This window comes from Vipera berus (assembly GCF_964194415.1).
Source record: "Vipera berus genome assembly, chromosome: 1".
NCBI lineage: Eukaryota > Metazoa > Chordata > Lepidosauria > Squamata > Viperidae > Vipera > Vipera berus.
The window spans coordinates 243,909,699-243,935,846 of NC_138202.1; the positions used below are offsets into that span (position 1 = coordinate 243,909,699).

General features: G+C 39.9%; 1 protein-coding gene across 1 annotated transcript in view; it reads right to left on the reverse strand.

Moving 5' to 3' along the window:
- MDN1 (midasin AAA ATPase 1) overlaps window positions 1-26,148 on the reverse strand; it is a 126,133-nt gene that overhangs the window by 81,603 nt on the left and 18,382 nt on the right. The window contains exons 18-43 of the mRNA XM_081331608.1: window positions 24,984-25,128; window positions 23,134-23,230; window positions 20,813-20,926; window positions 20,401-20,548; window positions 20,154-20,261; window positions 19,203-19,354; window positions 18,746-18,924; window positions 16,276-16,484; window positions 15,580-15,726; window positions 14,618-14,759; window positions 14,106-14,240; window positions 12,574-12,712; window positions 11,988-12,126; window positions 11,762-11,892; window positions 10,865-11,000; window positions 10,482-10,608; window positions 9,969-10,202; window positions 9,109-9,306; window positions 7,838-8,046; window positions 6,436-6,558; window positions 5,519-5,716; window positions 4,448-4,555; window positions 3,884-4,072; window positions 1,736-1,825; window positions 1,375-1,635; window positions 125-392 (exon numbers count right to left, since the gene is read on the reverse strand). Of these exons, the coding sequence (XP_081187734.1) occupies window positions 125-392; window positions 1,375-1,635; window positions 1,736-1,825; window positions 3,884-4,072; window positions 4,448-4,555; window positions 5,519-5,716; window positions 6,436-6,558; window positions 7,838-8,046; window positions 9,109-9,306; window positions 9,969-10,202; window positions 10,482-10,608; window positions 10,865-11,000; window positions 11,762-11,892; window positions 11,988-12,126; window positions 12,574-12,712; window positions 14,106-14,240; window positions 14,618-14,759; window positions 15,580-15,726; window positions 16,276-16,484; window positions 18,746-18,924; window positions 19,203-19,354; window positions 20,154-20,261; window positions 20,401-20,548; window positions 20,813-20,926; window positions 23,134-23,230; window positions 24,984-25,128 (4,126 nt within the window). The remainder of the gene's footprint in view (window positions 1-124; window positions 393-1,374; window positions 1,636-1,735; window positions 1,826-3,883; window positions 4,073-4,447; window positions 4,556-5,518; window positions 5,717-6,435; window positions 6,559-7,837; window positions 8,047-9,108; window positions 9,307-9,968; window positions 10,203-10,481; window positions 10,609-10,864; window positions 11,001-11,761; window positions 11,893-11,987; window positions 12,127-12,573; window positions 12,713-14,105; window positions 14,241-14,617; window positions 14,760-15,579; window positions 15,727-16,275; window positions 16,485-18,745; window positions 18,925-19,202; window positions 19,355-20,153; window positions 20,262-20,400; window positions 20,549-20,812; window positions 20,927-23,133; window positions 23,231-24,983; window positions 25,129-26,148) is intronic.

Sequence of the window (26,148 nt, forward strand, 5' to 3'; positions counted from 1 at the left end):
GCAAATCTGGCTCCTCAAATAAATGCTCAAAACAAGTAAACAAAATGCATGTATTAACATATAATTATAAATTATATATTATAAATTATATATTAATATTATATACTATGATTTTCCTGCATACCTGACTTTGAATATGACTTGATCTTGGTATTGAGTCTCTGGACTAGTACAAGCACTCCTTCCAATTTATTCACTAGTTCAATGGTTATATTTTGATTCCCTTCCCCAAGAGATTTGGGTTTGAAATTAAGAATGAAATTGCTCCAGGCACGCAAGACAACTTCAGCATCGTCCGGGCACATGGTATTGAGGAGACTGTCTCTTAGAAGGGTGCTGACAACATTCTCCACCTTTTCCAGTAAGAATTTCCACGGCCGAATGATATCAACCTACAGAAGATTTTAATACATCAGTCACAGTTGCATCCCATTGCCATATTACAAGTGGAGTTCAGCTACTTATTCTGAACGAAGGCTCGGTCTTCAAACAGAACTAGGCACCTGACAATACGTAGTTAAGGAAGTAGCTGGCCTTATTAGTTAGCATAGACAAGGTTAAAGAAAAACTTAAGGTGGGACAACTTCTGTTCTATTTCTTTGGTAGCCATCTTTCTTATAGATTAATGTAAGCTAATTGTAGGGTCCTTGGTCCTTGTTTCCTTGCAGATGTTTCATTACCCAACTAGGGAATATCATCAGTGCACTGATGTGTAGCACTGGTAACGTTACCTAGTTGGATAATGAAACTTTGCAACAAGTTTCCCACAGTTCAGCCCTGAGCTACAAATATTCTCGTCTATGGTAAGCTGATTGCTAGATTGTGGGAGGCCGTTCATTTTCATGGAAATTACACAGCCAGCCAAGCTATCAAAGACATGAATCCAGATTTCCCCGTGAAAAAGAGACTCAGGAAATGAATGTAAGACTCCATTTTGGGCTGGTAACATAAAAATTCAACACTCAAATATTTTTTGCCATCAGGAAACTGCTATTAATCAAGTAAAACAAGTTCAAGAATTGCTCCCCATCACTACTGTCCCAGCCAATAAAGAAAGAAGGAAACTTGATTTAAGCCGCCCATTCCTCCAGGTTGAGTAACCATAAATATGACAGCTCTAGCCTCCTACTGCAAAAGTAAGCGAAACATTATCTAGTTTTTGGGGCCATGGGGGCTTTCCAAAACTTGCAGGAGGTCACTTCTCTGCTCCCTCCCCCAAATGTTGGCACAGCGCACACAAGCCATGCCACTACCCCCACAGATTGAAAAAAAATTACCTGTTCCTGCTCTATTACACATAATAAGGAAGCTGCATTAATATTAATCCTATTTTTGTTTAAAAATGAATCACTGGGGGAAAAAATAAACACTTACTTGCTCAAATCCACCTAATAGCTCTGTAGTATCCATAGAACTGTTCATTGGCATAATCTTTAACTGATGGCCTGTTAGATATGCCAATAACTGAAGCAGGCTGGTCTTGCCAGCAGCAGCTGGGCCCACCAAGATTACCATCCAGCTCATATGTACACATTTTATGATGGCTTCCAGGGGCTGTAGTGAATGGTGGAGAAGAGACAGATTTCTGCCTGGAGGGGGGACATAATTGGCACGGGAGAGGACAGAGTAGCCAACCTTCGGGAAAACAAAAACAGCATTAGCTTCATATGTAAACAGGGAGAAATAGAAAGGTAAAGAAAATACTACAGTAGTAATAGTCTTTATTTCCTTTTACCTGAATGTCATAAGGTGTGATATAGAATTGCCTGCTTCCTGTATATGGATTACAATTCTGTCCAAAAATGTCCTTGAACAGAGACACTACCTAAATAGATAAAAAGAAAGAAGCAACCAAATCACATTCATATTGAATATCGAATGTTCAATTCCCCCCCCCCACACACGCAATCTTCCTATGAACAGAAAGCTTTCATCCAAAAGGGACTGTATGTAATCCTGGTGCAGGCATTTAAAATCGCTTGATTCAAGGTAATGTATCTGTCTCACCTTTAAACATTTGAGGGTGTTTACTGCCACAGACGTTCTACAGCTCAAAGAGTAAAATTTGACTACGCTCATCTGAGACTAGCGTGTGAAGTGTAACTGGCACAGAATTGTGAATAATTTTAAAGGCTGGTTTTTAAAGATCTCAGGAGTTGCATAGTGTATAAATAATTCACACAAGTGGTAAAGGTAAAGGTTCCCCCGCACATGCGTGCTAGTCGTTTCCGACTCTAGGGGCCGGTGCTCATCTCCGTTTCAAAGCCGAAGAGCCAGCGCTTGTCCGAGGACGTCTCCGTGGTCATGTGGCCGGCATGACTGGACGCCAAAGGCGCACGGAACGCTGTTACCTTCCCACCGGAGTGGTCCCTATTTTTCTACTTGCATTTTTACGTGCTTTCGAACTGCTAGGTGGGCAGAAGCTGGGACGAGTAACAGGCGCTCACTCTGTTACGCGGCACTCGGGATTCGACCCGCCAAACTGCCGACCTTCTGATCGACAAGCTCAGCGTCCTAACCCACTGAGCCACCGCGTCCCTAATACACAAGTGATAATTCAGATAAATTGCCAAATCTTGAGAAGAAGACAGATGAGACCTCAATCACCCTATTATCAGATGAAGTTCTGGAAACTCCATGATCCAAGTGAACATATGCTTGCATACATTCATAAAAACACATTTACCTACACAAGAATTTTTTCCTTTCGCTAGGAGTGGGCAGCTTGGAGACCTCCAAATGTTTTACTTCTTTATTCAAGTTATATCCCACCAACCTACTAAAGTAATTTTTAAAAAAAAAACACAAACAAAACTAAAAACCAAAGCTGGAATGTAAAGACAATACTAATACTGGATAACAATTAAAAACGTAAGGGGAAAAAATGGTTATGCTTTTGTAAACACAAGAGATCATGGGCTAGCACAGCAGTTTTAATTGTACAAACGCACTCGTTACCACAGTTGCTATCCTACCACAGTGACAGCTAAGGATCAGGGGACATTCAAGACTGCTTGGCCTACTCTTTTTATGAGGAGTATGTCAATCCAGCAAGATAGACCAGACTAAGAAACAGGCCCTTTTCTTAGGCACTAAGCTACTTTATTAGAACAGCTATAGTAGCAGAACCTTGCAAGTCTGAATACACTTCCCTTGCTCCTTCTTTTACCTTCACACGAACTGGAGATGGGCAGCTGCCTGAGTCATTTTTGGGTCTAGACTCAAGTCTTGTTGATCTGACTGTTGCCTTGGCAACGGATCTTCCCTGTTCTTCAACGCCGTATTCTATACTCATTAGAGAGAGTCTTAATTGGTGTAATCTGCGAGAGGATGAACGTCAGTCTCCAGGCCTAGTTTCCATTTTTAACAAATTTCAACTCATTCTCCCCAGAGTAAATTTAGGCAATAATGAAACAATGATAACAATGATCCATTGCTATGGACTTGAGTGGCAAAGGGCTCTAAAATTAATGATCACCAACACATTGATGGCTCTGGATGACTTTCCCCAAGAGATTTCACATAGGTATCGAACAGCATCCCTCAAAGGGCAGAACTACAAAAAACACCAAACAGCAAGGACATCCTTAGCAAGATTCAGATCGCAATCTCAAGTCAATATTAGCCATTCTTCCTAGGAATCCTGGGAATTGTTCCAATATACCCAGTGAGCACCAGCTTGAGAAACAGACTCTGTATGGGGTTCTTTCTATTATATACCCAATGCATCAAAACATATACCTAAACTCAAGCTTTGGGAAAAGAAGTTGCCTTAACAGAGATCATTTTGAATTATACGACTGAAGACAGTATGACATATTCAGATATATAAACATTAAATCAAAACCCTAAAATAAGCAAGGAAGTTCTCTCTGTTCTTTACCATTTCTCTGTCTGTTTTTGTTCTCATTCTTTCTCCGTAGATCAAAAACACGTGTTTGCCAGGGTCATAACTCCCAGGTGACTGATCTATAAGCATTAGCTGACACCATCGGAAAAGGTCACGCAAGTTAAATTCCCAAGGTGCACCTTTATGTCCCCACTTCTTCTCAACTGTGATTTCTTGATCCATCTGGATAAAAGTACCAATGCAAACAATTACAAATACCATTCTTAAAACGATATGAGAAGGCCATACCCAGCATTACAGTTAACACACAAAGAATCTCAATGGGTAATCTTATTATTCATCCCTCCCCACTGAGCCATGGTGGTGCAATGATTAAAACACAATATTGCAGGCTAACCCTGCCCACAGCCAGAAATTCGATCCTGGTGGGGCTCACTTCCATCCTTCCAAGGTCGTAAAATGAGGACCCAGATTGTTGGGGGCAATATGCTGACATTTGTAAACCTCTCAAACACTGATGTAAAGCATTACGAAGCAATATATAAGTCTAAGTGCTATTGCGTGTTATCTTATCACAATTTGAGGCACTATATTTACCTTGTTGTTGAATTCAACCATCTTTGCAATAATCTCCTTGTCAATGGCTGGAAAAAGAGTATTCCCAATGTATTCCATGTCTGATGGAGAAAGTGGGTCTATATAAACCTGTGCCATTTTTAAGGGAAAAAAGTATTATTATATACAGAAGACACATGTATTCTAAAGCTACAATCGTTTTGGCAATGCTGAACTTAAAAGATTTCCATCAATATATTTAAATAAAAACACTTTACTGCAAAACAAAGCAACGTAGTCATTCCATACGTTGCACGAATATCGGAAATGCTCCGGAGGATCTTCAGCCAACACAACATACATGCACACTTCAAACCCAAGAACACACTAAGGCAGAACATTGTCCACCCCAAGGATAAAACACCCAGACACAAACTGAGCAATGTGGTATGTGCAGATCTGTACATTGGGGAAATAAAACAACCACTTCATAAATGCGTGGCACAACATAGGAGAAGAAACCCATCATGACAAGAGTCAGCAGTCCATCTGCATTTAAAAGACAAAGGCCACTCTTTTGAAAACAGCAAACCGCTGGTTTGAAAGAGGGGTCAAAGACACTATGTCAAAATTGGAACAGCCCTCTTTCAACAGAGGGGGAGGGATACGACATCATCTATCTCCAGTCTACAACACACTCCTTTCAGCAGTTCCAAGAAGGCTGCACACCCATTTGCACCATTCAGGTGACCTTGAGGACACAGATAAACCTCCAAGTGGCCTCAAAGACTGTAAATGAACGCAAATGACCAGCTGTCTGCAAGGAGTATAAATCCTTCCATTTCCCCACCATCCAAGTCAGAGGTGAAGAAGCTTCTTGGACGAGAAGCGAAAGGTCTTCAAAGAAAAACAAGAAAATCTAGTTGCCTCTTGAAAAAGCATCTCTGGGACAACTATGACCTGGATGGCCGAGAACCTCTATAGATACTTTACTACGAAGGGATTGAATCAGCAAAAATTTAGTCTTCATGTTTATCTAGAATGGCATAATTAACATTCATTTTAAAAGAAATGTTAAAACAAAAGCAACAGTGGAAGAAATTATGAACTTGCCTGTGTAAATCTGTTCAAAAATGACTTAGGTAACCCTTTTCTGCCACCTCCTTGCCTGTAGGGATTCTGGCATCCAAAGATCTTTGTCATCTTGTGCTGAACATAAAAACTCATCCCCAACTCAGGTACATAAATCTCTGCCCGGTGGTCAAAACAGGCATTCAGGCCTTCTAGCACGGATTGAGAAGCCAGGTTCAGCTACATATAAACATTTAAAAAGGTTACTTTCCCCTTCTTTTTCATAACAAAAATGTTCATACAATATGAATTTACTTTGGGGCAGTTACTCTCTCTCAGTGCAACCCACCTCACAAGACTGTTGTTACGGAGAAAACAGGAAGAGGAAGGAATATTGTATATGTCTGCCATCTTGAGTTACTTACAGAGTAATAAAATTTTGCCTGAATCTCTCTAATTCAAAGACAATGATATGGTGTGGATGCAGCTGGATGCAGCAGTAACACCACCGCTGCACAGCTAACTGGCTGCCTGTAGGTTTCCAGGTGCAATGAAAAATGCTAGTTATCACTTTTAAGACCCTACATGACATGTAATGAGATTACTTGCAGGATCGCTCATCCCCAATGGTTTTTGCCTGTCCTGCTACATCAGGTAGGTGTGTGTGTGTGTGTGTGTGTGTGTGTGTGTGTGTGTGTGTGTTATGTGTGTGTAGTAATATTCCAGATTCCTTCCATTTAGCCAAGGGGTGGAGGTGATCTCCCACCCTCCAATGTTGGAGAGCCTAAACAATATTCGGGGAAAGACCATCACTCTAAAAGAAAGGCAGGCAGGCAGGCAGGCAGGCAGGTAGGTAGATAGATGATAGATAGATAGATAGATAGATAGATAGATAGATAGATAGATAGATAGATAGATAGATAGATAGATATAGATAGATAAATGAAAGCTGAACTCACTTCATCTAATACAATCCAGTGTCCTGCTTTCAATGCTGCAAGCAACGGTCCATCCCGCCAGGCAAATTCCCCACCTTTGCCTCCTTCAACAGGCAGGTCTGTGCCAAACAAATCTGTTATATCCTAATAAACAAGAAGAGAGATGGCAAGCTTTACAAATATGAAACGGTGACAATTTTTTAAAAAATCCATCCAGGCATGCAACGTTTTGAGACAAACAAAAAATAATCAATAATACTCTATTGGAGGCCCCCCACCCCCCAAAAAATCAAGGTATTTTTTTTCAATCAGTGAATACCATACACATGTCAACACACCAGTATTCCAGGCTAGCTGACTTTGCATTGTTGTGCTAAGACAGTTGGAAGCTCCGAGGTATATGGAGTCTCCCAAAGTGTTGGCTGCAATGTCCAGAAATTTCAAAATGTTGCTACCAGCTTGTAATTTTTAAGACTGTGATCATTTAAAGTTAAGAGAGTAATTGGGCCAAGTCAAATTAATCTTTTAAAACTCAAGTATTTGTTTTATTTTTATTCCACCTTTATTACTTTTTAAGTAACTCAAAGCGGAGAACATATTTAATATTCCTTCCTGCTCCCATGTTCCCCACAACTCTGTAAGTGGCTTGGGTTAAAAGAGATAGTGATTGGCCCAAAGTCATCCAACTGGCTTTCATGCCGAAGGCAAAATTAGAACTCCAGTCTTTTGGTTTCTAGTCCAGCACCTTAACCTCTAGATCAAATGAAATTTAAGTTATGTTCTGATTTCACCCTTTACTACAGGAATGTGATCCTTAGCAGGCCAATGAAATGCTAAGGACAGTCTTGATATGAAAAAAAAAAAGTTGGATAACTTTGCTGTGTATCTGCAGGGCCTACATCCTTCTGGTAAAGAATATAAGAAGCACTGATATACTGTATGGCCGTAATGGTATAGCACACAATACTTCAGATATTTGGTTTCCCATTGAAGGCTCCTGTCTTTCTTTACAGTAAATATTATTTTTTTTTTATTTTTTGTGGCATGGCAGGATATTTAGGCTAGGATATGAAAAAAAACCACAAAAACAAAAGAAAACACCATGGTCTCAGTGAGATTAATAATTGTGTCATTGTGAGAATATGGAATATTTCCAATAATTGCCTCTGAAAAGCTGAGCAGAGCACAGAGTCTATTGTGCACGTGAAACCCACCCCCCCAAAGAAAACTCCGGGAAAATTGGTAAGATTAGAGGTTTTCTCCCAGGAGTCAAAAGATCATTAATTCACTTAATGTACTTCTAAATTTCCTTCTACAGTGAGTAGTATTTCAAGATTTAAGAGGAGTACTGAACTCTTGACATTTGCAAAACAGTTTTTTGCATGGCCAGAAATTCCAAGCTACACCACAGCCATCTACCTACTGTTTGTTCAGAGAGATTGATTCGAACTAGGCAATTTCCTGAAGCCTTGGCCAGGGCAGCCACCAAGCTGGTCTTCCCGACCCCTGGAGACCCTTCCAGGAGAATGGGTTTGCTCAGCTGCAAGGCTCGTAACAACCGCTGTGCATTCATTGAAGTGGTCCCTGCGTTTAAAGCATAGTCTAACAAATTGTTCTTCTGGTAGGGTGAGCCTGTGGTAAAAACAAAAGATTACAGACTAAAATAATGCCAGAGCAGTATATGGAAAACTCCCGTTCAATATTTCAAATAATCGTGTCCTTCTCTAGGATACTCCATTTTACTTCTACCCATCCTGATTTTTATTTCATTTGACCTATTAGCTGTATCCACTGAGAAAGCTCAGTTCTCAGCAGGCCAGTGTTGGGGTTTCCCAAGACTTCAAGATCTATTTTCTCTCTTTAAGATTCCCTTATATGTGACTAGTGGTCATTAGCTACATAAGCAACAGGCCCATGGCTGAAAAATCAAAGAACACCTTTTCATTACAGATGGGAGAATCAACTGTTTGAACATTCTCTCATGAATTCACCCATAACTGCATGCACATTGAAAATCAGCATACCAAGAGAGGCTAAAAGCATTTTTCTTGAGATTGTATCTTCTAATTTGCAGAGATGGCATATTTTTACCATAGGGCAGACATGTCGAACACAAGGCCCGGGGACCGGATCCGGCCCGCAAAGTGGTTTCATGTGGCCCGCGAAGCCATCCTGGAAACAGTGAGGGAATGGCCCCCACTGCCTTGGCCCTGGCCCAGAGACCCTCCTCCTGCCAGAGACCCTCAGATCTGTCCCACCCCTGCCCAGGCCCCCATAGACACCCTTGATGCCAACGATGTAGAGCTGGCCATGCCCACCCAGTAGGCCATATGCACTCTAGCCACGTCCACCCTGGCCACACCCACCCGGTCCCTTGAGGGCAACCACAATGCTGATGCGGCGCTCAATGAAATTGAGTTTGACACCCCTGCCATAGGGAATTGTGCAAGTGTTTGTTCGTTCGTTTGTTCTTTCATTTGATTCTTATCCTGCCTTAATAGGTAATTCAGGGTGGTGAACATACATAATATTCCTTCTTCCCCCTATTTTTCCCACAACAACAACAACCACAACCACCTATTGCCACTGGGAGGACCATTCCACAATATTCTTTTCTATGTCTAAACAAGAGCTTGTCATTTCATACAGTCTGCTGTCAACTCGGTAAATTTGTAAAAAAAACCAGATTCTTGCCTCTTGATATATAAAATGGATGGATCCCTACGTAGTTCTCCATCCAAGCCATTTCCCTTTCTCTTTCCAGATCATACATTCTCAGTTCATTCTTCTGATCATCGCTGAGTCGCACAATTTGGGAAATTTTTCTACGCAAATAATGCAGACATTTTTCACGTGCCAGAGTGGTCGAACCAGAAGAACAGGACATTGTGCCTATATATATATATATATATTTTAAAAATTAAAATAATGGAAAGAGTTTATACAATATTTTAAACTGATCATTACTGGAAAAATAGGAAAGTTTTTAAAAACAGATCCTATACCTACAACTAGAACAGATTAATAGCAAACTTGTAAAAACCAAAATACTCGGCAATTTAAAATTAAATGTAGCATTCATAGGGCAATTCTTAAGAACAAGGAAACGTGTGGACAAGTATGTCCTCACTCAGGCAAAAGCATTTCAATGTAGAAGCTCACCTAAGCTCCAAAGGAAGTTTGTTCCACAAAGTGGGCAGGCCGTACTAACGATGCCCACCTCTACTCTATGGTGGAGTATTAATTACTTATGGCATTTCCGTTTAGATTATCCAGATGGCATCTCCTCTGAAGGATTTTTCCCCAGCTCCCTTCCAAACACCTCATCGATCTCCTCATGACCACGTGCTACAGATCTATCCATCCACCCAATTCCTTCCCTTGTATTCTGCACCTAGACACATTAAGCCACCACACTCACATAAAACAATTCTGACTCTATCCAGTATTCACACATCCAAAAATTATATCCCATGTGTAATAAAGTGTTCCACTGAGGCTGGCTGTCTCTACTGCTAAATCATTCTGCCATGAAGAAAATCTTGAAGATTTACCTGAGCCAATACCATCAATATATACGAGACATGCAGCGTGGACAAAGGTCAGTACTGGAGAAACGCGAAAGAACTGGTGTTCCTCTGAACCACCAAGCAGTCTATCTTGTGCCATAACATTCATGAAATTGACCCATGACAAAACATTCCGGATGCTGAGGATACAGTTATGCCCAAATTCTTGATTACTCAGCCAATCTATGAAATCCATCATGAGCTTTGCTATATCCATTCCTATAGCAACCAGGAGGGGAAGACAAAAATACAAGAATGAAATAAACATACACAGAGAAAAGGTTGTTTTTTGTGACTATACTTTTAAAAAACACAAATCAATAACCAGAAAACTTTTCTAGGGAAGTTAATATGGAAGGACAAAGATAAAAGGCTGAAAAGTTTAAAAACCTATAAAATACTGTCAAAATATGGCTTAGCAAAAATGCAAGGAACTGCTTGTTGAAAACAAGCTGTCTTAAGATTGGGGATAAAGCATTTTTCAGTGAGATTTATTACCTTCATTTTTTGTGGATAGACAGAGCCCTGGATAAAGATTGTGCTTAACGATCTGAATTAAATCCTCACGGCTATTACTTTGCGGACACCATATTTCAGTAAACCTATTACGCAGGGCAGGTGATAGCTGTAGGCAAGAAAACGTAGCTGAAGTTACTGTCAGCATGTTACAGCTATAGTTTGTTAGCTTATTTTATGGTTGTTGTTTTTTTTAAAAAAGAGAAGGATTAACTGCAGGGATTAATATATTTAATTGTTGGTTCTGTCAACCGTATCAGCATCACACATGCAATAAAGCATAACCAATTCTTTCAACTGTTAACGTCACAGCTGCAATTAGCACGATGGGATTCATAACACAGAACTAAACTGGTCTTCATTACCTCTTTCTTCCCAAAGTCACCCCCAGGATTCATTGTAGCTAAAAGGCGAAATTTCTTTCCTGCGGTTAGCAGCTCTATTTCGTTGTCCTCACTAGCCTTCTCTGCTAACACCAGTGTCTTTTCAGTTTCCAGAACGCTAGAAGAAAAAACCCAGAGACGTGGCTATATTACTGTAGTGTACCATACACAGTGGAGAACTCTGTGGTACCTTAAAATTAACCTGTTAAAATTAACCAGCCTTTGATTTTTCCAAGTAACTATAAATCCTTATACGCTTGCTAATAAAAACAAAACAAACCCCAAACTAAAGAGAAGCTGGACAATTCCAGTAAATAAGCAAGATCTGATAATCCTAACTGTTAAGGAATTTGTTGTGCAGAGGTCTCCTTGTGCTACCAAAGAGTTGCACAGACAAGGAAGGGTACTGAGAGCAGTAAGAGCCACACAGTAACCACAAGAGTACACTGAGTTGTAAAAGCAAAAAGTAGTTTACTTTAAGGTGGTGTAAGAACAAAAATGCACAGTCAAAAATAAACAGTCCAGGTAGCAATCCAAAATACAAAGTCTTCTTACCGGTCCAGAGGTCAATACACAGTTCAGGTAACAGAGCAAAAACAGTAACAGTAGAGAGCAGTGAATTCAGAGAGAGAAAGAAGCTACGTTACTAGCTCCCTCTTATGGCCATGAGAACACTTACACACCCATTGGCCAATTAACATCTTAAAGACATAACATCATGGTTAATATATTTTCAACCCAACATTGTAGGCTAACACCATATGCCTAACACTAACAATCAGAAGCTGCTGGAATGTGAGAGTACAGCATTTAATCTGCATTAGTGGTAAACACATCAAGAAAAGCAAGACTGAAATGTCCTGTTTTCAGGTGCCATACCTATTAAGTCTTTCCAGAACAGAATCGTCTGCTAACGAAATCTCATCCATGAGAAAAAAGCCATCCTCTCTCATTGCTAGAACAAGGGCTCCATCATGCCATTCAAATAGCCTAGAGCTGTCAACTTCATCCTATTAGGGGGGGGGGGGGAAAGTAAGGAGATTTAGCGCGAACATTGGAGCGTTTCAAGTCCTTAGAGGTACTCAGCATCTTATAGCCAACTGACCTTGTCCTTTGATCGCTGTCTAACTGGCCGCAGTCCTCCCAGGAAGTCTGATGTCTCCATGTGCAAGTGGCAATTCACAGAATACAACTTCTGATTTGCTATAGCTGCAAAGATCTGACAAATAGTTGTTTTGCCACACCTGTAAAGTTGGTAAAGTCAACTGCATTAAGCTTATTGTCATCTTAGTGGTCGATATGAGGGTTAGTAGCCATTGACAGCAGAGGTTGAACGTCAAAGTGAATAGCGCCATGTCATAAGGAAGAGCAGGGCAACAGTGCAGTGGGAGAAGGCCCATCAGGTTTTGAGCTGCAGGTTCTTAGAAGAATTCCTCTTTTTTTTACCACTATCCTTAAATCTTATTTCACAAGCTTTTCTAATGTTTCATGTTCTTCCATCTTCAAAAAACAAAAAAGCCATGCTGTCATTTTTTGACATTTGTGGCTGAAGTGCTTTAAAAGCCAATAAAAATAGAAATAAAATAAACCAAGAGCCACTGACAACCAGGGAGCCTTAGGTTTCCCACATGTGGCCTTATGCTCTGCGGCTCGGTTCAAAACGGAAGTTAACAAAGAAGAGATTAGTTTACCCTGTATCTCCAACCAGTAGTACGGGTTCACCAAACTCCAAAGCTCGGCCTGCCAAGACTGCAAGTCTCCTCATTCCCTGAGTCCATACAATGTGGCTGAATTCCTCATCCATTCTAGACAGCCCAGCAGGTGATTTTGCTGATGCAAAGGAGATTTAGAGAGATAAGCAGAGGCAAAAAGCAAGAAACGAGAAGCGAAGGAACATCAGCTAAGCATTAAATTATTTTAATAAATTCTGAATCTGAAAATAAAATGCAGATAGTCCTTGACTTACAACAATTCGTTCAGTGACCATTTGAAGTTACAATGGCACTGAAAAGTGACTTGTGACCATTTTTCACATTTAGGACCAGTTCAGCTTCCCCACAGTCAAGTGATTTACATTCAGATGCTTGATAACTGGTTCATATTTATGATGGTTGCAGTGTCCTAGAGTCATATGATCAGTTTTTTGTGACCTTCTGACAAGCAAAGGCAAAGGGGAAGTCAGATTCACTTAACAACGTTGTCACTAATTTAACAACTGCAGTGATTCACTAAACAAATGTACTACCTGTATTAATTCCCACTTAAGAAAGCTATATTAAAATGTGCCCTGCAGTTACAATGGAAATTAAAATTTGTAGTCCCAGTTATTTCAAAGCTCAATTTCTCTTATGACAAGATCACTGCTTTTCTTTTCAGTCACCAATTATTAAATGCACCAAAGGAAGGGCAAAATTGCTATCTGCAACATTAGCCTATAGAAATTGCCTGGTGCTTTTCTCATAGCTTTGATTGTTTTTGGCTTCCAAATATATTTGATTTGATTTGATTTATTTGATTTTTATACCGCCCTTCTCCCGAAGGACTCAGGGCGGTGTACAGGGCAATAAATATCAAAAATACAAAATAGAAAAGTTAAAAAACATTAAATAATTGTGCCCAATGCAGTACATTAGTTAAAATCAATGTTAAAACCCCAAACCCATCAGACCAGGCCGGCTTGTTCAATATATATATATATATATATATATATATATATATATATATATATATATATATATATATATATATACACACATACATACATACATATATATACACTACTATATGTTCTAATATTCTAATATGTTCCGATATAGAATGTTATTGGTTTGTTCAAATATATATATATATATATATATATATATATATATATATATATATATATATATATATATATATATATATATTGAACAAACCAATAACATTCTATATCGGAACATATTAGAATATTAGAACATATAGTAGTGTATATATATGTATGTATGTGTGTGTGTGTGTATATATATATATATATATATATATATATATATATATATATATATATATATATATGAACAAACCAATAACATTCTATATCGGAACATACATACATACATACATACATACATACATACATACATATACACTACTATATGTTCTAATATTCTAATATGTTCCGATATAGAATGTTATTGGTTTGGCTTGTAAATTATTGAATAATCAAAAATCAATTTTGCAAGCTGACCTAGTTGTTTTTTCACACTTTCTTCTGAGAAGAGATATTGGGGATCCAATTTTCTTTTAAAATATTTTTCGATGACTGCTTGAATAATATCCACCTCTTCTTGCTTTCTGACTCTTCCAGCTAAAAGCATAAATCCTAAGAATAAAGAAGCAAGGATAATGATTACTTTTTTTTAAAAAAAAAGAGGCTGTTTGTAGTAGTGGTTAAAGGTGCTAGCCCAGAAATCAGGAGACTTGAGTTCTAGTCCTGCCTTGGCCATGAAAGCCAGTTGGGTGATTTTGGGCCAGCCACTCTTTCTCAACCCAAGCCATCTCACAGGACTGTTATTGTGGGGAAAACAGGAGGAGGAAAGAGTATTATGCATTTTCACTGCCCTAAGTTATTTATAAAATAAAAAAGTGGGATAAACATGTTAATAAACAAACAAACAAAGAAATAGAAGTGGCATTTGATATTTGGGTTACCAGATGACAGACAGTGTGTGTAAACTGAAAAGAGGGGGGAAGTCTCACCATCATTTGCTAAATGCTGAAGCCAGTCATAGTCCTTCACTGTCTGTTCTGCTAATCGGTACCTTTCTGCCCAGCGAAACAGGTCACGGAGAGTAATGAAGCCATGCTTGCCTGCAAACACTGATGAACCTCTGCGATAAGACTAAAGGAAACAGCAAAGCAAGAGCTCACTATCCAATATTATATTATGTGCCCGTGATGATTTCTTCATATGCCTTGAGGTATATTATCCTTCCCACCACATTCCCCAGATTGGTCTAGTGGCTCAATATATCTTAGCAGCTATTCACTGGAATTTTCATTACAGACAAGAAATTCCCAAGCAAGATGCAGATGGCCTGTATGAGATCTGTGAGAAACAGGTGCTCAAATGGGATTTTGGAGTCTCTGACAAAGGTTCTTTTTAACGGGATGTCCTAGAGCAGGGGTCCCCAATCCCCACTATGCCAGCAACTGGGCCATGCAAACAAGTGAAGCCCCATCCATGGGATGCAGGCCGTATACAAAACCACGCCCCCTCCGGTCCACGGAAAAACCTTCCTCCATGGAAGTGGTCCCTGGTGCCCAAAAAGTTGGGGGCCACTGTCCTAGAGGCTCACAAGAGGGAGATACTCTATCTCCTACTGCTCAGGAAAGGCAGAGATCATGTGATCTAGATAATAGTGCAATCAGTTGTTTCATTCAGTGGCTGAGCCCAAAATCAAATATAAACTGAGGTGTCAGTGAACAGTGAAAAAGACAAGAAAATAAATCCCCCTCAGACTGGGCCTAGCCACAAATGTGAAACGTGAGGGGTAGTGAGAAGAGCACCTTTTCTCTACGTAACCAAATTAACTGATTTCCCACATTTACATAGCTGTCCGTCAGACAAGTTCATACTTGGAAAAGATAATACTTGAAATTCAATTCGGCCTACTTTGCTTGCTTCCCCTTAAGAAAAACAGCACAATAATTAGCAGTACCTGTAGTTCCAGCATGACTTTGATCAATTTGCTACAGTAAGAAGGTGGAAGCTGGCATCTTTTGTGCAAAATGTTTTCCAATTCTGTACTGGGTAACTCATCAAAATGCAGCTCCACAAATCTATTTCTGAAGGCTCTAGACAAAACCTGTAAAAAGATGTTAATTGAAACGGTGCCTCTGGAACTCCTGTCACTAAAAATAAAATAAATAAGTAAGTAAGTAAGTAAGTACGTTTATCCCTTATATCCATCAACATTTATTCAAAGAAGATCAATCTGTTTTTTCTCCCAAAGACTACAAATTCATTTTGAAATATCCTTTCTATGGAAGTTGAGACAATGCACATCTTACAAACATGTTTCTTTTACGTTATAGCGAAAGAACAATACAATACACATTAAAGTATGTGTATTAGCAAACTGCCAATAAACATGGAAGGGAGATGTCCAGAAATACAGACCTATATTACAAATACTTATATAGATCTGGCAGTTCTCTCAGATCAAGATCATTCTCTTGTCCATCACGCTTAATTGGGAGGGGGGGGGGGAGAAAAATCACTTTCAGTTTTTCTGTCTGTATTTTCCACACTGGTAGTGATTTCAGTGATTAATCAGTGAAATGTATTTATATGCAGTGTATCATAGTAAGGAGAGAAGCACGAAGAAATAATGATCTTAGCACAGTCGACAAACCTTCCTGCCTCCATAGAGTCCTGGAGGATTCTGGGTTGCAAACAGCATGAATCGTGGGTGAGCTTTGATTGTTTCTTGAGTCTCCGTAATGAACAGCTCTCTGTTGTCATCTAACAATCTGTTCAGTGCCTCTAAAACATCGGTAGGCGCCAAGTTCAGTTCATCTAAGATAATCCAGTATCCCTTCCGCATTGCATCAATGAGGACACCTTTAAAGCAATTAACAAACAGTATACCGTATATACTTGAGTATAAGCTGACTCGAGTATAAGCCGAGACCCCCAATTTCACCCCCAAAAACTGGAAAAAGTTATTGACTCGAGTATAAGCCGATCCGCCGTTCTGCAAGCCTCTGCCGCCGGCGGAGGCTGGATCCGCGCTCTGCAAGCCTCTGCCGCCAGCAGAGGCTCGATCCGCCATTTTGCAAGCCTGAATACACAGGAATACCCTGTGTGGCCGCGGCTCTCGGGGAAGCCCTGGCTGTCCGCTTCCTCGCTCCACGCTGCCATTCGGGGCCCGCGCGTTCCCCGGGCAAATCGCGGCGCCCAGCAGGCGAGGAAACACGCCCGCTCCAGTCGCCCTCCCTTCCCTCAGGAGACGCGAAGCAAGTGACCGCCCGGAGCTTACCGAGGACTTGCGCGCGGCCGAGGCTTCGGTGCTTCCAGGATCGCGCGCACCTCTCCCAAGCCGCCGCCGTCCGGAGACCTGCCGAAGTTTGGGGAGGTGCGCGCGCACCTCCCCAAACCTCCCCAAACGTCGGCAGGTCTCTGGACCTCCGCGCCCTGCCTGCCTGCTTCTTTCCGCTGCGGAAAGAAGCAGGCAGGCAGGGCGCGGAGGTCCGGAGACCTGCCGACGTTTGGGGAGGTTTGGGGAGGTGCGCGCGCACCCCCAAACTTCGGCAGGTCTCCGGACGGCGGTGGCTTGGGAGAGGTGCGCGCGATCCCGGAAGCACCAAAGCCTCGGCCGCGCGCAAGTCCTCGGTAAGTTTTTTTGTTGACTGGAGTATAAGCCGAAGTGGAATTTTTCAGCCCAAAAAGTGGGCTGAAAAATTCGGCTTATACTCAAGTATATACGGTATGTGTGTGTGTATTTTATTTTCTATTCTCCAATGAGAAGCATTGGGGGGAAAAATCTTTTCTTTTGACACTTTTGACACCCTATCCAGTGCAATATCCACTAGAGCAGTCTTTCTTAATCTCAGCAACTTTATGAGAGGTGAACTTCAACTCTCAAAATTCCCCATTCAGTGATGCTGGCTGGGAAATCCTGGGCGCCGGAAGTCCATCCATCTTAAAAAGTTGCTTAGATTGAGAAACACCGTGCTAGAGTATCCCCTGCAACACTTCACCTCCACATTGCAAGCTGGTTCTTTCAGTACACTTTAAAGTTTGAAGGGTTGTTTTTCTCCTTCCTGAAGAGTGAATGGATCTAAGTGTTAAGGTAGGCTGAGTAGTTAATATTGTGCATTGTTGTGTTTCGCAGTTTTTTTTTATCTTATTACTCTTGGAGACCTGTCATCCACTCAGACTTGCCTATAGCAGCATATAAACCTGATAATAATCAGTCCATCAACCCTATGACAGATGACTATTTATCCTGTTTTAAGCTCTCCAGTACAAGAGAACTCATTACTCTACTAGGGACAGTTTATAATTAAGAAATTATTAATTATATAGTGTAGCCTAAAACTATTTGCTTATAAATTTTATTTTCCTGATTCTGAGCCCTGTCTTCTAGGATCACAAAGAATAAGTCCACTTCCTCTTGCAGTTGGTTTGCATATAAATCCAAATTATCAGTTACCCTATACAAACAGAACAACCCACTTCAACAATGCATTAGTATTAACTAAACCACTCCACAGCCTCATGAGAGTAACTTTAACTGAACTCAAATGATTTTCTAATAACGACAAAAAAAAACAGTAACCCATGGACCTAAAAGTAGCATCCCCTGAATTTATAGTGGCTTATTTTTAAGTAGAAATGCAAGAACTGCTTATGCTCTTTGAACTCACTTGTCATTTTATTGCCACTCTCTGGATTCTAACTTCTGCTGCACCACTTGAAGATTCAACCCAAAGGGGTAATTTTACTGAATTACTTTTGAAATGGATATTTGAAATGCGTATCTGCAAAATTCTTCAGTATTTCATGTTCTCATTTTCCTCCTTAGCTCATGCTTCCTCCCAATCTAATACTCAATTTGCAAGCCTACCTGCCAGCAGAATGTTATTTTCTGTTCTCATAGAACAGAACAGTTCTCACTAAACATGAGTTACCATCCATGCTCTAAAAGTAATGCTAAAGCAAAAACAACTTCCATGATCGTGTAGGGTACAATAGTGGTACAAGTAATAATAGTACAAATGCTAATAGTTTTGCAATCTTTGAAATAACATTCAATGTAACCCTTGCTGGAAAAGAAAAGAATGGCCAAGAAATTTGCATAGTAACCACAATCCTCCTACCTTCCTTAAATATCAGCTTTCCAGATATATCTGATGTATAACAGCCTATATACTCCTGAATGTCAGTATGCTCGTGATTATTAATTCGAACACAGTGGTTTCCACTTGCAGCAGCCAACCAACGGATTAGGCTGGTTTTACCAATGGAAGTATCTCCCTGAATCAGAACAGGGTATGTCCTTGAAGAATTAGCAGATCATAAAGTTAGAGATAAGGTGTTACAGTGGCCAAGAACTTTATAGAAAAATTCGTCTACATTTAACTTTTTTTACAGTCTTACTACATATGTTGCTTAAAGTAGCTTTCAAACAATGAGATTTAATGTTATTGCTATCAGCAAGTTCTAAGTGGATATCGAGAAGCGTGTTGCATTAAACAAAAGTCAGCACTACTTTTATGTATCAAATTAAATGAAACTATTTTCGCAGAACAGAAAAAAGAATTAAATCCAACATACCCAGCTGATACAACTCGGACAATATCTTTGAGGTTAAGTTTGACTGAAGGTGTGAGAATGTAAGTCTCCTCAATAGTTGGTTCGTTATCACCAGCTGAAATCCAGTAGCCTTCTACTTTTATCATTTTGCCTCCTTTAGGCTCTGGTAAGGACTAAAATGGTGTTATAAAAATATAACTAAATTTAAGCTATCGATAGAACCTCTTAAAACATCATAATGTTACATTTCTCCCTTATGAGAACTAGATGAGTTTTATTCTAGCCACATAGATATAATACTAATAATAAACTCAATTCATATCCATTCTTCAATGGCCTATGTAACGGAAAGGCAAGTTTACAAGAAAATCCAAGTAAATAGAATAAAGCAAGATTTAACCAGTATGATTACAAGATCAAAGCTGTACAGTAAGGCTATGTACAAAGCATAAAACACTGCATTCTTATCTCAGAACAAAATGTCTCCCTTTGGAATTAAAACAGATATTCAAAAATTCTTACAGCATCATGTTTCATCCCAGTAGTGTAAATGTTTTTGCGGTGCTAGTCTCTTATGAATGATATCTACACTCTAACTATAGCAGCAAATATTATCCACATCCTGCTTTTTCTTTGCATTAGATACATACATTTAAAAATAATCTCTTTGGCCAATTTTTCCATAGTTTGGATGGAGCGTAACCCCCAGTAGGGATTGAATCTTGTCTAAATTTGTGGCTGAAGGTTGAAAAGTAAGAATATAATGAGCTTGTTTCAGTTTCTGAAATAGAACACTTGAAACAATATAAACAAAATGGCTCATTTTATCTTGAGCTGTGACAAAACCCTTGAAACAATGGGGGTTTGTTCTGAAAACTCAAAATGGGCTTTCAGAGCTCAGAGCATTGAATAATGAGAAGATATCCTTCATTTCAACAGCAAAAAATTAATTCTAATTATTTGAATACTTGCCTGCTTTAGACCTTTTGTGTTTCCAAACAAAATATGCTGACATATGAGGTGTTGAACAATTGGGTAAGAGCTTCTATCAAGCTGAGTAAGAAAACCCAAGCAAAAGCCCTACAAGAAGCAAAATATTAAAATGCATTATTGCCAGGTGCAGGAGGGGGATGCTCGTAAAATTTTAAGTATTAAGATGAAAACATATTATTTTCTGAGTACAATTCTCAAAGTTCAGGAACAAAGTGAGGATAATTACCTCATAAAGCGAGCGCTGGATATTGTTGCATGGATTAGATGATGCAAACTTCAAAGCTCTACACAAGGTGCGAAGGCTATAATGAGGCTTACGGCCTGTCCCATCCATCAATTTTGATTCACACTCTTTTCTCACTGTCAGATAGAAGCTACAAATGTAAAGAAAGAAAGAAATAACTCAGTTTCTCTGGGTTTGACCTCAACATCTTCATTAAATTTTAGACTCACAGAAATAACATAAAACACAAAAAAGCATCCAAGGTAAAATAACCTTAACCCTTAACCAACCCCAAAACCTTAATACAATAGTCCTGAACAAAAACAGAGCCACAAATTACAATACAAGGTTTCTGAATTGTTACAATTGCTGTAATAGATACAAACAGTAATCAAACATACAGCATTGGACTTACTTGATGATCCCATGAACTACATTTTTGCTCACATTTAGCCCTTTTAGATAATCCATTATAAGAATATGTAAATCTTCTTCATTCTGTAATTCTTCTATGTAGATTTCAGTAAACCTGTAAGGTGGCAATACATTTAAAAGTTCAAGATACCTTCATGCCAAGTCATACTAATCTAAAACTGAAGACTAAACACCAATCTGCCAATCATAGCATAAAACCTATTACAGAGGAACACAGCAATAGCAATAGCATTTAGACTTATATTCTGCTCCATACTGCTTTATAGCACTCTCTGAGTGGTTTTCAAATGGCAGCATATTGCCCCCAACAATCTGGATCCTCATTTTATTAAACTCGAAAGGATGGAAGGCTGAGTCAACCTTGAGCCCATCAGGATCGAACTCCAGACTGTGGGCAGAGTTAGCTTGCGATACTCCATTCTAACTACTGCACCACCAGGGCTCCTAAACATAGCATGAGCATTCAGGTAGGGCCCCTGCCTGGATCTCATAATCTGCTTGTATATTATCTCAGATTCAATGGCAGTTAAAAGTGCCTAACACTGTACAACATGACTTTCATCAGAAACAATCCTGTGCAAAATAGAGAAATAATCAAAACCACTGCAACACAACTCCATATATACATACAAATAGTACTTAACTTACAATGGCAATTGAGACAAAAATTTCCATTGCTTAGCGATGGCAATCCCTGAAGTCCTGATTGCCATTATTAACTGAATTCCATAGCGTTAGCTGAGGCAAGTTTCTGCCAGCTTCCAACAATCGTCAGTCAGGAAGTTGGCAGAAAGTTGTAAGCCCCAGGGAAGTTACAAGCAGGCCACATGCAGGAAACTACTGGTTGAAGAAAGGTATGAGGAGATTCCAATGGTGCAAGGGACACGTGACAAGGTATGGGTAGAGTGAGTGTAGGTTTGAGAGAAGCATGGCTAGGGTCAAGGAGAGTGTGCAAGGGTGACGCAGTGAAGATTGGAGTGGTTGCACCAGTGTGTGTGAGGACATGCAAAACAAGGCATTGGCAAGAAAGGAAGAATCATTCACAGATTACAGTTATCTTAACAAGTCAACCCAACATTTGAGAAGCCCTGAATACCACTATATGTTTTTTTTTTAAATGAGAGTCATTGACTTACACGTGTATTAGTTTTTGTCAAGAAAAAAGTTCCCAAACTATCTTCAACAAAGAATCCAAAGTTGGATTAAAAACAATTCACCTCAACTGTATTATTCAGGATGATGTATGGACAGCTTTTACTGCTGTAAAAAGTCACAGTGTTTGCCTTTTCACAGCAATAAAATTTAAATTTGATGTTTCTACAGCTCAAAGCCATACGAAGCAATACAGGAGTGGAACTGGGAGGGAAGGATTCAGATTTGTTTTCTTTCAATTTTGGCAGAAGTTTTTACTGAAGGATTTGTGTTAAGCTTACAAGGCGTTACTTCTCTTTTTTCACTGAACAATGACAGGAAATCACACATTTTTTGCTAATGAAAATGGCTGTTGTAATTGGAGCGGGGGGGGGGGGGGAGAACTTACAGGGACTACAGAGAAAAAGCTGAGGACCTTGCAGCCCCGTAAGCAATCCAGCCCAACCAAGGTTATATACAGAATACAATGTACTGGAATTTCATGACTGAATCTCGCTAAGCAACATGCAGCTCTTTTGCTGTTAAATAATTTTGAATTCTACAGAGACAGTTCCATAACCTTAAATTTAATTCTATTGTCAAGTGCAGCCTACTAAGTACTCAGTGGGGAAATCAAAGTGTAAGTGTAGAATGTAGTGCTTAATAAGCACTTGGCAGACTACCACTAATGACATAATTCTCAGTTCTCCTACTTGCCATGCTAAATCAGAAAGATCAAATAAGCATAAAATTCACTCATCTATAGCTATCCATCTACTATGCGGCTTACTAGTAATGCTGACCTATCAGAAGATACCCAACAATGTTTTTTCCTTTATGTTTCCCAAGGGATCACTATATAATTCTAGCCTTGCTCTGAATGTGATGACTCAAAACAAACTGAACTACAATTCCCAAAGTTTGTACAATAGCATCATCTACTCATTCCAGAGACACACTGGTAAGGTTCTTTGCCTGCATATTAGTTGCCAATATGGTCCAGTTAGAGTATGATACAATAAAGATATATTTCAGATATTCAAAAATATTTGTATTTTGCTTCATGAGCAAAGATGGATTTCAGAACAATCTATAAAAAGAAAACAGTAGCAGTTCCTACTGCTTCGGAATAATCATTTAATTTTGTAGAACTGGTTATTCTGTTTTTACCTGTTTCGTATTCCAGGAGGTAGATTTCTTTTTCCAACATCAGTAGCTGGATTCATACAGGCAAATAAATGAAAATTGGAATCACGTACCAATGGCTCTAAAATGAAAAAGGCAGACATCCAAATTCAGTTCCAGTTTTCCTCAGGAAAACAAAGCAAATCATATTAACAACACCTTGGACAGGGGTGTTGTGCACTTAAAAGTTGGTAATAGGTAAGTTTTGTTGCTTTATCCATACATGACTCATATTCTGCATTACTGAAGTTGATATTTCCGTAATATCTATCAACAGTCTATAAAAACAATGCCAGCCTCCAGATCTCATCAACTATATTTCCAAAGATCCGTGGCCAGACATTGACATTTCAAGTCTCTAACTCAGGGGTGTCAAACTTGCCGCATCATGTGACGTCATGGAGCCTTGGTGGAGCAGTGGGCTAATGCCTCCTTAAGTAACACCAGCTGCCTGCAATTAGTGCAGGTTCGAGTCCCAGCAGGCTCAAGGTTGACTCAGCCTTCAATCCTTCCGAGGTAGGTAAAATGAGAACCCAGATTGTTGGGGGCAATAAGCTGACTTTGTAATAATGCCGCTTGGGGTGTGTGTGAAAGCCCTAACAAGCAGGCATATACATAGAATGAAGGCTACTGCTAAGCTTGTAAGCCGCCCTGAGTCTTCGGAGAAGGGCGGGATATAAATGGAATTAAAATAAAAAATAAAATAAATATCACATTGCCAGAGCTGGGGTAGGCGCAGTTTCAGCATGATGCATCTGGCCCGCAGGCCAGCAGTTTGACACCCCTGCTCTAACTATTTAGTCGGTTTCATTTCCAATTTATAAATGAAAAAGTAGCAATGTCAACTCTAAGCTGAATCTGAAACATACAGAAAAATAAAAATATTTCAAGAAACAATGACACTGTGAGGCTGAAAGTGGATTGGAGCCAAGTTAAATTCTCTGCTTCTGAGAGAAAAATAAAATTTATCCTAAAATTCAGAATTCAGTGCTGATTCAAATTATAATTATGGGAGAGAAAAGGAATCGCTCTTCCAGTTAGGTTTTCTATAAACCTGCCGCTGAAAAAACCAAGAACATCTCCCCTAGGACAACTATTGGCAGGTTGACGGCATCACATTTTACTCTTTCAACCTTCTGCTGAAAATACATCATATGAGGAAAATCCACTTGCACATGAATATTATCATCTGAGGATCCAAAACTTGCCAGATCTTTACAGCAATCAAGATAAAATACTTTAGCTAAAGAAAAGGTTATTCTCTCCATGTATGGGTTCTCCATGTATCTCAATCTTGCCTGCCCCAATCTACTGCCACTTTTTGGTGGGTTATAAAATCTTGCTTTGAGACTGCAGGTAGGTCTTTTGAAAATGAGAGCATTACAGAGTTTATTTGGATGAATCACGGGGAAATGGGTACCTAGTCCAGCACAATAGTCAAGTAGATATGAACAGGAAGTACATATGAACAGGAAGTACATAAACAATACATAAATAATCAAACTTCTTGTCCTTATCTCTACCAGCATTAAAATATTGACTTCTGTACTGGATGGAACAATGTAAAGTTATCATGATATTAACTATGAGTAGCTTTCTTCCCCTTTAGAGATACCCATCACCAATGGGTTTCCACAAGCGGTTTCCTCACAAAATTCTTGTCCAAACTCACAGACTTGGTATCTCACATTCTGAACTGCAAGACAAAAATCCCAATACAACCTCACCCATATTAGAGGTCAAAATTATTATTTTTATCCCAGGCTCTTAAAAAGCATTGTAAACAAACATGTTCCCAAACATCAAAATGTAATGCTATAAAACAAATCAAATACCTGTGTCTCCTCTGTCTAGTAAAACTAACGAACCAGACAACCCTTCAAGTAAACCACTTAAACATTCTAAAGTCTCTGCTGTAGCTAAATTAATCTCATCTAGTAGAATCCATTCTCCTTTCTTCACAGCTTGTGCTAGGGTGCCCTGAAAACAAAAACAGAGAAACGAGTTAGCATAGCTCACTTAAGCAGGCAAAATGAAAGAAGGAGAGCAAAGAGAAATATCTATCTGTCTGTGTCAATTCATCCATTTCTAAACTGTCCCTCTCCCTCAAAGAGGCACATTATGTAATAAATGAAGGCATATATAATAGATGAAGGTAAAATTCCTCTCCTGGTGCAGTCCTTGGCCCTCTACTATATCTCTGAGATACAAGTAATCCATTAGATCAGGGGTCCCCAACCTTTCTGTTGGCGGCCCAGGGCGGAGGGGGTGGAGGCCCTTTTACGCATGAACAAGGCCATGATTGCACGTGCGATGCAAACGAAGCTACAAGCGCCCCGTGATGCTTGGGCGACGCTAGCGCCCATGCAACGGCACGATGCTAGTGCAAGTGGGGATGTTGCGCATGCAGCGATGTTAGCGTCACCATGACAGTGCAACGCTAGCACGAGTGGGGTGTGTGCTTGTGGCGATGCTAGCATCTGCACAATGCACACAGAATTGCTACCACCAGCATGACACCACAATGCTAGCACGAGGGGGGGGGGTATGAACACGCACACGTGCATGCACTGGCCAGCCACTCACGCAGCCCAGTGGCCAACAGTCCACGGCCTGGTAGTGGGCCATGGACCACAGGTTGGTGACCCCTGCTTTAGATGGTAATCGGGACAGTAATTTCTGTTGCTAAGTAATATGATCATAAAGCAGGGGTCCCCAACCCTAGTCTGTGGACTGGCATTTGGCTGCCAGAAACCAGGCTGCACAAACAAACAAATCTCCATCCTCAGGATGCAGGCAGTATTCAAAACCACTCCCCCTCTGGTCCACAGAAAAACCTTTCTCCACGGCATCGGTCCCTGGTGCCCAAAAGGTTGGGGACCTCTGTCCTAAAGCACAATGTTACATGATCATGCCATGGTGATGGAAATTCCAGCATTTCCAGTTGTTGTCATCAAGTGAATCATAACAGGTCCTTAAGAGAGGACATCACATGGCTGC